This window comes from Bombus pascuorum, chromosome 6 (genome assembly GCF_905332965.1).
Source record: "Bombus pascuorum chromosome 6, iyBomPasc1.1, whole genome shotgun sequence".
NCBI lineage: Eukaryota > Metazoa > Arthropoda > Insecta > Hymenoptera > Apidae > Bombus > Bombus pascuorum.
In genome coordinates, this window is record NC_083493.1 from 10,905,768 (window position 1) to 10,917,117 (window position 11,350).

At 38.9% G+C, this 11,350-nt stretch overlaps 1 protein-coding gene across 7 annotated transcripts in view; it reads left to right on the forward strand.

The window, feature by feature from the left end:
• LOC132907996 (cell adhesion molecule Dscam2-like) overlaps window positions 1-9,070 on the forward strand; it is a 162,818-nt gene extending 153,748 nt beyond the window's left edge. For 3 of the 7 annotated variants that reach the window (XM_060961492.1, XM_060961494.1, XM_060961497.1), the window contains 6 exons: window positions 1,066-1,494; window positions 1,901-2,185; window positions 5,746-6,032; window positions 7,042-7,294; window positions 7,409-7,499; window positions 8,290-9,070. In XM_060961492.1, the coding sequence (XP_060817475.1) occupies window positions 1,066-1,494; window positions 1,901-2,185; window positions 5,746-6,032; window positions 7,042-7,294; window positions 7,409-7,499; window positions 8,290-8,707 (1,763 nt within the window). In that variant the 3' untranslated portion in view covers window positions 8,708-9,070. Of the gene's footprint in view, window positions 1-1,065; window positions 1,495-1,900; window positions 2,186-5,745; window positions 6,033-7,041; window positions 7,299-7,408; window positions 7,500-8,289 lie in introns of all 7 variants that reach the window. The other 4 variants (XM_060961496.1, XM_060961495.1, XM_060961493.1 and 1 more) reach the window with 4 other exon arrangements.
• The last annotated feature ends 2,280 nt before the right edge of the window (window positions 9,071-11,350 follow it).

The window sequence follows — 11,350 nt, forward strand, 5'->3', positions numbered from 1 at the left end:
TACCAAAGGCACTTCGTTACGCGGAATGTCACGCGGATCGAGCGTGGAACGCGACGACGACGATACAATCTCCACGTCGTTCGAATTCTCGCGGTCGTACGTGAGAACGGATTTCGGGAAAAACTAGGCGAATATGTTACACGCGACGTGCACCGAGTTTTCTGATTTCGTTTCCTGTCGAGGACTATGGTGGCTGTATCTCAAGCTCAGCAAGAATAGATCGCACCTAGAGACTTTGCTTTGAAATTTGTTGAACAGTTGGTTCTTATGAATTACAAATTCTTTTCAAGTTTCTTTGAAGATTCGTTACTTGTAAAGTTGGTCGTTGTTTGCCTAGAAATTTCGATAACGATGAAATGAAAAATTTGTCAAAATAAATCAATTTTAAATTCTAATTTTTCTAAATGTAAATAACAGTATGATTTTGTTTATCTGAATTTGTTATGGGAAAAATAATATAATTAAAATTCATACGATAGCAGTTTATCAATGTCATTATTTTTATTCCCACATAATAAAAGTCCGCGTACAAACAAGTGAAAGAGATTCGATCGACAGGAATCCAGTTAATCGAGCATTAACTAAAATTTCATTCGAATAAATGGAATTGAAATAAATTATTTCCAATAGAAATGAAATGCCGCATTAAAACATAGCCCACGAGATTGAAGTTATCTCGTCTTCTCTGTCTAACTCTGTTGCAGTAGAATATCTCGCTCAAGTTTGAACAAACCAAGTGATTTCACAAAAAATCTGTAGCGAAAAAATGAAATGAAAAATCACTGTCAAGTATGATTATCAATAGCGTATTATTGGCGATTATCGATAACGATTATTTCGTTTTTCCTTAAAACTTCAGAAATTTGTTAACGACAGTGAAAGACATTCAGGTCAAGAATGACTCAATGAACGCTACTAGTTGAGAGATTTGACAGATCGAGGGAAATAACTTCTCTTCCGTTCTCTATTTACGGCTGTCCAATTTATAGTTTAACGTGATTAATCAATCGAGCAGTCGTTCTTGAGCGATCAAACCACCGACCTTAATCGAACAACTTTGCACAGTGCCACCAACTCCACCGACTTTGATCGCCACCGGTACCACAACCGACGCGGTTCAACTGCAGTGGAAGCAAGGCGACAATGGGGGCGCCCCTATCAAAGGATTCTTGTTGGCTTATCGTCGAGAGTTCTCCGAATGGGAGGAAGTGATGTTGGATAGGAAGGCAAACACGCATCTTCTCGAAGGTTTACAGTGTGGGACCAGGTACCAGTTCACGTTAGCAGCCTTCAACAGGATTGGTAGCGGAAGCGCCAGTAAGATCGAGACAGCGAAGACAAACGGAACGAAGCCTATTCCTCCTACGAAACATCAGCTGATCAAGTCCAACCAGACGTTCATTACGTTGGAGTTGACCTCCTGGCAAGATGGAGGATGTCCTTTGTTGTATTTCGTGGCAGAGTATAGGAGACTTCCTGGTGATTGGTTGCTCGGTAAGCATTACAGAAGTAGAAGATTATATGAAGAAACTGATTTAGTTTGAATTATTGCTATTAGTGAAATTTTATCTTACAAATTACATGGAATAATATAGTATACATATATACAGTAGCTGCAGAAACTGATACTGTTAATTGGTAAATTATTATGGAAAAAGGTGACTTTAGGACTCATGACTTTAGGTCGCGGACTATTCATCTTTTTCTTACCTTACTTTCTTGATTATTTATTTAATACCGATCGGTAATGGTAATTTCTTCATTAATATAAAAGAAAAGTACAGTTATTAAAAACAAAAGTCTTTTTAAAAGTTTTGGTATTCGAAATAGTTCCTGAAACTTTTTGTAGCCCGCAGCATGTTATGGTCTGTTTCACACAACGACCCTAATTCTGTTGCAGTGTCGAATAGCGTGCCACCGCAATCGAGATTCCCTATAGTGGGTCTGGAAAGCGGTACCAAATACGAACTTCGTGTCACCGCGTACAACAACGCAGGCTCGACGCAGGCCGAATACCTGTTCAACACGCTATCGCCGACCGGCAGTAATCGAATGCATGACGAGCATCCGCCGGAAACCGAAGAGACCTCGCTGTTTTTTGACGCCCATGTGCTGGCGCCTAGCGTGATCTCGCTTCTCGCCGTATTCCTAGCAGTGGCTGGCGTTTGCTTTTGCTTGAAAACACGTAAGTCTCCTTTTGTGGATAGACCCTTCGCTAACGTTTATCATCCACAGTTATTCGCTAGAAAATTGTATTTTTTGTTTAAAGTAAATATTGGTTCGTCGAAATTTACTTTAAACGATGAATCGTAACAATTTGACCGATGTCCGCGTGTAATTAGGCGTAAAATATACAACCGGCGGCAAGAAGCAGTGTCCATGAGAATTCGACGAACGTTTTTGCGACACGTTTATGGACAGCGATCGGGGAAATTCCCATTTGGCTTGAAAATTCAAATTCATTTCTGCGTTACCGTTATCGCGTGTGCTCAAATAACCGTACATATAATTAAAATCACCGGAGGGAGATGTATATTTCGTTGTATTGAAACAAGCGTTATCAAACAAAGAAGCATTGAATCGATGTTCAATTAACGATCCTAGTTACGTGCACGTGTGTATACTTCAACGTATAACATGCGCGTACGCGTGAAACGAAAATCATGATTTCAGAGTAACAACGGAATTCGTGTCTATAACACGCCCGAAATTCGGTCCGGTATACATATCCTATACCTCGTACATTCAACTATCACCGATTCAAACTTAATCGTGCTATAGCAATTATCCGCCAACTGATCCATCGATAAGCTTTAACTTACTCCGATTCGACAATGAAGTCTTACGTCGATCAAAGTAAGATTATTACTTCGATATTAATAAAGGATCTAGCCGAAGTCTAGATTGTAGATTGTGAAATGTATAAGATCGGAATTGATCGTAATAACACGTTCAGTTCAGCGTGCATCACTGATGACCGCGATTGGAATAACATTTGTACAGTGCAGATATTTAACTGTTCGTCTATTCTCTCAAATAATTTATCCGGCATAAAGTCTTTATAAATGTATCAAATCTTTCTCGATTGTACGATCTTATGCCTTTAGAAATCTTTTTGATCTGTTCCTTTTAAATGATTCAAATCATTCTTTACAATATCAGTTTTTACGATATCGTAGTCGCTTTCATTATGTGTATTTTCTTTGCCAGAACTTGCTAGAGTACATATCCTTACACTGTATTATAATCATCCACCTGATCCATTGATGAGTTCCGATTTCCTCAAATTCGACGATAAAATCTTACATAGAAAGTTCGATAGTTACTTCATATACTATAGATAGTTACCACATAGTCATAAGTATCCGGACACTGTTCAATTTATAGTAGCAGTAAGTGAATTTTTATCAAAGTTTCCAAATCAATGATGAATTGGTAACTAGAAACGCCGCTAACTACTTTAATATAGAATTTTCAGGCTATAAAACTAAATTATCCATTAAAAAGCATAACGATAATATATTTTACTATTTACTATTTACTATATACTATATATCACCGTTTAAATGTTACTGGTTGAGTTAAATTAAATTATAAAAATTCTGATTCTATAAAAATACGTTAACTTCGAATTCTTTTTAAATTTTGCCACGATCATCTTGAACGACCCAATTTATATTTATATATATACTTCGATCTATATATATACAGATAGATCACAAAGGGAACTCGAAAGGAAGGATAGGACGACTCGATCGGAGGGCAGGAATCGATAGCTCGGTACTCGAAGCACGCGGGTAGGATTTCAGCGGCGGCAATTTGCATTAAGCCAGAAGGGCGTGCTGGCGCCGCACTCGTACCACTCGTCGTTATTGAGTAGCTAAACGTCGCAGGATTGTGCTCCAATTACTATACCGTGGGGGCACCTTTGAGGGATGGCGAGCCACGAGATATCGCCGGTTAACGGGCGAAAATTGATTCCTGATTTTCGTTTCTACCCTCTTTTCACGTCTCAACGTTCCTCTTAATGGATCCAGTCGGGTGCCGTGCATTTTTATTCGGCCAACCACTTACCACTGCAGTGTCAACATCACCGGGATTGATACGTTCGTCTGGAACGATTTGATTAATTAAATGCCTGGCGAACGAGGCAACCGTGCGCGGATCATGCAATTATACCTGCCGTTATGGTGCTAAAACGAAGCGATCGTTTCGTTGGCGCGCGTGGAATGAGCAAAAATTATCTATGCGTTTACAATTATTCGAAAGTGGTGCAAGATTCTGTTCTAAATCGTTGAATTTTCTTTTTTCAATCTACTGATCAGTTTGACATATATCCGAGTGACTTATGTCTAATTACAGCCTTCTTTCTTGGTATTAGAACTGTATTACACCCTTGTTTTCTCACCTTCTTCGAGATGTTGAAATAAAAGTCCCTACAGTGGCGTGCAAAAGTTCTAGCCAGATAGATTCGTCGCTTCATATCCCAAGGACGATATGTAAACAATTTCTAATACTGGACACGAAGCTAGGACGAGAGAAAGAAACGAATAAACATGTTATACAGACATATAATATTAATTAAAATTCTGCGAAATATTGCTTTTGGAATATAAAGTGAAAAATGTATTTGTTGTAAGCATCTTATCGATATTTGGGATTTCTTTCCGAATAACGTACGACTTAAGTGCATTTTTGAGATAAGTATAATTACAAGCTTAATCGACGAAGTCCTTTATTCGATGAAATTTTGGTAGTAGATTTTCAAAGCCGTCAAAACCACCCCCGTTGCGTTGAAATTCTCCTCGATAGCGTGGTAGAGCCACGTCAAGTCTTTGATACGTAGGCGGTTTGAAAGGTTTGTCGAAGTATCCTAAGACGCTGTGCTTTGGACATGTCATATCACCTATAACAGGTAAACACTATTGACAATTTTTCTTCTATTTTTGTTATCCTGTTAATTGCAAAAAACAACGTGTTCGACGTACTTCGTATAGATTTGTTCCAACATTCGCATGTATATATTAACAGTTGAAATATTTTTTCAATAGCATTTATGCAATATATATGTTAATTCACTTGTTGAGTTACTTCTTCGGACAACGTACCTATCAAAAAAATATCAAAGTTTACAACCAAACGGACTTGTGAAAGACGTAATTTTTAAATGTCTTCCTTTCGGATCAAATCGTACTCTCCTAATATTATTGGTTTTGATATCATAATCATTTTTAGTATTTTTTTATTACGGCTTAGTATACATTTCTTAACACGATTTAATGATAATCGATCAAACTATCATCCACTGATCATCAATTGAATTATTATACATTTATTATCAGCTAAATCATCATCTATTTATCGTCAACTGAACTATTACCCACTGCTTATCAATTAAGCCATCATCCATTAATCATCAACTGAACTATCATTTATTTCATCTATCCTTTCCGTCTATTAATGACGAAAACTGTAAACCTTGGCTGCCTTTTTACCAAATCGACAAAATATTTCACTCGATAAATTACTTCTATATCTACCTGGCATAGACATTTTTCTCATAAATAAATAAAATTAATTTATCGAACTAGCATTCCAATAATTGGTCTGTTCGCTTCAAGTTTATAATAAATCTTTCGTAACCGGTGTATCTGCAGATATCTGTCTAATATTTCGATCGGTCACATCGCATGGCGTAAACGGATAATCACACAGAAACGTGTTAATTAATCGCGATTATTGCAGACGCGGAAAGATCTGGTCGAGCGAACGATCCGAATTCGCAAACGCAGGCTGCGCTGGAGAACAAGCATAACATGGAGCAGAGGGAACAATACTACGCGACCGTGAGGAAACCGGGCCAGCAGTCACCCTGTCGCGAGGTGAGCGCGCTGGAAAGAATACCCGAATATTCCGAAGACATTTATCCGTACGCCACCTTCAATCTGCCCGAGCAGGAAAACCTGTCGGCGAACCCGATGCGACAGGCGTTCTACTACGAACGTAGCGAAACGATGCTGCAAGGCAATCAGGTACGAGTACCGATCATAAATAACTGTCGACGAAATTCGATAAAGAAACGTTTCGAAGATGGCGAGAAGAGACCTTTTCAAACGGATGTACTTTCCGTGGCTCCTACACACGGAGTAATTTAATCGATCGAAAAGGTTGTATCCTTCTCTTCTGTGCGCGTGTCTCACATTCGTGCATACCTGGCGCGTTACGGGAAAGAAATGTCTCTTCATCGGGAAGGATGGAACGATATATCCTTGTGTACGAGCGTGAGAGATCAGGTCGATGATATATTGCTTGTATACACGTAGGCGGATATCCCGAGAGATCAAAGTAGCCTGCACTCGATCTCGCGTATAAATGTAAGACGACTTCCATTTATGTATCGTGCCCGAGCTTACGTTAGATCTGGCGAGACTTTCCTTTCAAGTAAATGTGCTTGCCTCTGTGTGGTCGGAAAACTTGTTACTTACCTCGAACATCAATAGAGAATCTGGCTCTGCAAACTGGTGAAATAATCGTATACGTACACAACAGTGTCCTCTTAGCTGCGGTTACTTCGATTTGCATTTTCCCTGCAGCTAGCCAGCCAGGGTAGGTAATCGAAAATTTTTCTTTCTCTTCTTCGCTCGTCTCTAAACAAGCTTTAAGTGGGAGTTTAAAAAATATTAAGGGCGAATGAAATATAAAATAAAAAAGATTATTTAATATACCTCGCCATTGAATTAGAACTACGTACACAAATTCCTCTGTTCTAACTACTACGCTATATCATAGATAGTAAATAGTTCTTGACTGTTCAAATTACTATTCGATACGCAGACGTTCGTGTATATAGCAGCTAATTTATTACTGTTCAATATCACGAAGCTAACTCCATACAGTTACTTTCATTGAAGAACAACCCCCATATCTTATGTATATGCAGCCATTTCATTTAATGGCATTGAACGTCATTGAGATGTTTGTATGTAGCTTCTAATGTTGAGGCTTATACCAAAGAACGTAGGTAACTTTTACACGTTGCAGTGCGACATGGAGCAGTATACAAAGGTACGAGGGAGGGCGCGGCGGAAGTCGAAATCGTTCAAGTCAGAATCGGAGGAGTACGATACACTAGGCTCGGACAGCGACACGGAGGTCGGTACCAGCAGTCGCACCGAGTCGTCGAATCACCTGGACGACTCCGGGCCGGCGTCGATAATGACGCGATCCCCGGGGCCGAATTCGATCGGGCAGAGGGAGCAGCGACTAGCCCTGGTCCCGAGGCCGGTTCATCATAGTAAGTTAGTATTCGATTTTCTGTGTCGACGCCGGCAACAGCCTTAAACAGCATCCAGGTCGCCACTAACGTCTCACGTTTCTCGCATCAACGTGTCTCGCGTGCACCTTCCAGATGTGCTGTACCACACGCACGAATCAAGTACATCAACCGAGCCGTCACCAATTTCTGAGAGGAAGACCTTCCCGAGGCTCGAGAAGCAAAGGTACGATAACCCGCAGAAATATTCCTATGGATTGTACTACGAGTCATTTTCATTCGATTACCTGTCAAACTTTCTAAACGAATATTAATTTTATTAATTCTATTATTAGCGATATAATCTTTTTCTGGTTCATCCATTTCCTTTGAGTCTGTATACTGTATATATGGTAGAACTTAATTCATGGATACGATATCTTAGTACCTCGTTAAGTGAACTTCTATTGAACGAATCTACTTGTAGAAACGTGAACTCGTATTATACACACGAATGGAAAATTGTAAGTAATGGACGGAATCAAGGAACTCCTATTATATGAGCTCTTTCACTATCGTTGAATTCAGATAAATAGAGTTCTACCGTGTATTTATCATTATACTGTGGATGTTTATACAAATTTATATCTTTTTGAACACAGCTAGAGAGATGAAACTGCTATAGAGAACTTATTTTACCCTTTAAATGTTATAACGAATATTTTACACTGAATATTTTACATATATTTGCATGTTTTTTCTATATTTCCTAAAAATGTATAAGCATCTTTATTCATTATTATTCAGCTCTCCCAAAAATATTTTTCCCTTTTTAATATACTGGCTATGAAAAAAAAGCATAAAAGGAAAGAGTAAAAAAGAGTCTAATCGCCATCGATATAACTTTGATCTTTTTTAACGTAACATCCTGATCGATGCTTAATCCACTCTCATCTCGTTCTGGAAATTTGTTATTAAAAATGCCTATTGTTATAACACGTTCAATGTCGTATCATACGGAATTGTTAAATTTACAGGAATCAAGGAGCAACGCCCGATATGGGGATGGACGGTCGTGTACCGGGAATACTACGCCCTGTGATGAAGCTCTCGGAATCCGGGATGCATTCGTATTCGAGGGGAGCATCGCCGAGTCAACCGTCGAGGCCTGGATCTTGCGATCGGCTGGGGAAAGATCCGAGCCCGAGGAAGTCCGTAGAGTCGTTGTGCCTGCTGGAGGAACCCGGGTCGTCCAGAATGGCAAGGAAGGAAGAGGACTGGGGCAGCGAGCTGTCTACGTTGGAACTGAAGCCGCCGACAGGTTTCACGGACGCGCACGAGACCAGCGAAGCGGAGTGCGATATCGACATGAAACTGAAGCTCCACAGGAAGAGGACGGGTTTTCCTTCTAACTCGCTCTCGAAATCACCTAAAGACTTCACTATCACTGTCTAAATGTGTTAATCAAATATTCGAAGAAAAAAAATGAAGTAAAACTAAAATGAAACCGCAAAACTTAATGAAACGAATAAAAAAAAAAACACGATATATCGCATAAGAGACACAGTCACACGTACACACATACAGACACAACACGTAAAAATAATAAAGATGCCAAAGCATGATGAGTGTTAATTCAAAAAAGCAAAAATGTAAAAAAAATATGAAACGCAAAAAAGAAAATTTCCTCGCCGTTGAGATTGTCGGGATTCCCCAACGCTTCTCTGTGGATGGATGACTGTCTTTCCGTGTAACTACCGTCGACGATCCATTTACAATAAAGAGGTATTTTTGTAAGAAAAACCGGAAAAAAGCTAATCACCAGTGTAATTTCTTTCGTGAACCTTTACCTATGCGGCATCGAAAATACCAAAGAATGTAAATAAGAGTATTTTATTTTGTTTTCTATAGATTCCGAAGGAATTTATTGATTTCGGATTTAAATTCATCGACGATTGATGTGGCACTTCGTTAAGTGCCGATCGAAGAGATAGATAGCTTCGAAGCGAATTCGGAATTCCCACCGATCGGTTGCCTTTCAGGCGAGAACAGTGATTCGTTAAAATGACAATTTGTGGCTATAGACGCGGTCATAAACAAGACGTCAATCAGCTTAATTACTAGCGCTTATCAGTTGCACGTCAGTCGTATTTCCAGAGGACGGTAATTCGATTCTGGAATTTATCTGGAGACAGAATCGCTACGTTATCGTATGTGATAAACGATGTATTTCAACATGTTTTATTGATTCCACATCGCTTTAATATCGACCGAAGCACATAAAAAATTAAAAATTTCTTGTTAATGAATAAGTTAGTAGATTCAATCATATCTTTGTAATAATTCTCTAATCCTTGTTGTTATAACGATATCAGTTGCCGGAGAATAATCGCAAACGCCACCTTTGTACTTACCTTTACCGTCACTTGATAAATTCCTAAATTCCCACCGTCGATAACGATGAAGAGCTTCATGACCTTAAGTCTCATTCATCTCTCATACATCTTTAATTTATTATTTGCATATCATGCAAACAATCCGGAATGCACAGAAGTCTTATTTTTCTTACTTTGAATGAAACAATGTACTATTTTCCATTATATTAACTTTTTACTAGTATACGCATTTAATACCAAGAAACAAATTAGGTAGGAACAATATGGAAAGAACAAAGAAAGATCAATAATCAATAGCAAGACTGTCACTGTCACAGAAAAAGGAAGCCCTAAATCTAAAAACAAATTATGCGTGCGTCCTTAACGATAATTCCATCTACTTTGATCAACAAATGCAAAAGAAATTAATATGTGAGGAAAAGAAAATACTGGTCGTCGGCTATGGGCGCAGTATGTGGCGCGATTTATAATTTTACGATCGATGCAATGAATGACTCACGATTTTTTTTCGATAGTAAGAAGTGTATATTACTACAACATACTTGTGGGATATCGATTGCAACAATGATCGCATCAGAGAAGGGGTGGAGAGCTGGAGCGGGGATTCGCTACTTTTCTACACGGCGGATACGTATACAACAAAGAAAAAACACACACTTATTAGCTGTGACAATAGTTTTTCGCATATCAGTATGTGTCGTGTAGTCGCATTTTTTTTCTTCGTTTTAACCAGGGTAGATTACAATAAAATTCGCATTCAGAAAACACGGGATACTATTTCATTCGAATCATGGTAGATCGCATGGAACGCGGAGTGGAGCCTCGGTCGTTCGGTGTCCACCCCGTTTTCTCGTCTATAAAATTATCGTAAAATATGTATATGGCAGTCAAACAATGTTTCGTTTCGTTGATCATCTAAAAAAAGGGGCGTGGAATGTTTCTTAAAGTTTTTTCATTTTTTTTTTCTCGTTTTGCTCCGTTTGCTTCCTTCTTCTTTTTTTCTTCGTTTGTTTAAAAAATTCGCGTAAACGATTGGCAGACAGTCGTTGGCAATGTTTCGTTTTGCGCAAATGGAAGAAAGAAAACCGTGAGGTTCACACGAGCGAGGACAGCCGTCAAGAAAGATCTGAACGAGCATCAGTTCGACACTTAACATTGAGTATTACGCAGGTAACTGGTTAACATTTATCTCAGTGTGTATACATCCATGCTAGCTTAGTATTTAATTGGTCAAGATACTGTTACGGTGAAAGGACATACGTGTATCTTTTGCCTGTTTCCACTGTGCATTTCTTCCAACTTCTCGCTTTAGCGTAGCTGTGTTCGAAAACAATCGAAGCATCGTACGATCGTTTAAGGTAAACGGACATGTACCAATCTTGATCGTTCGAGTTATCAGCTGTTCTTCAATTTATATGTATATATCTTGTTCTTCGAGTTTTTCCAAGTTCGCAAAATTTGTACTATGTCGAATTGAAACATCGCATGCTAATCGTAATGAAACTGCAGCACGATTTCTCAGAAACTAGTATAACGCTGGTTGGCGAACGTGGAGAAAATTTTCTTCGATGTCGTTCCGTTGCGAATTACGATTAACTAGAAAGAAAAATGATCGATTATAAAAGTGTGTACACGCGAATGCTGTTCGCCAACGAGCTATCATCGCGGAAAATTATTTGCACACTCAGTCAGTCAATTACAC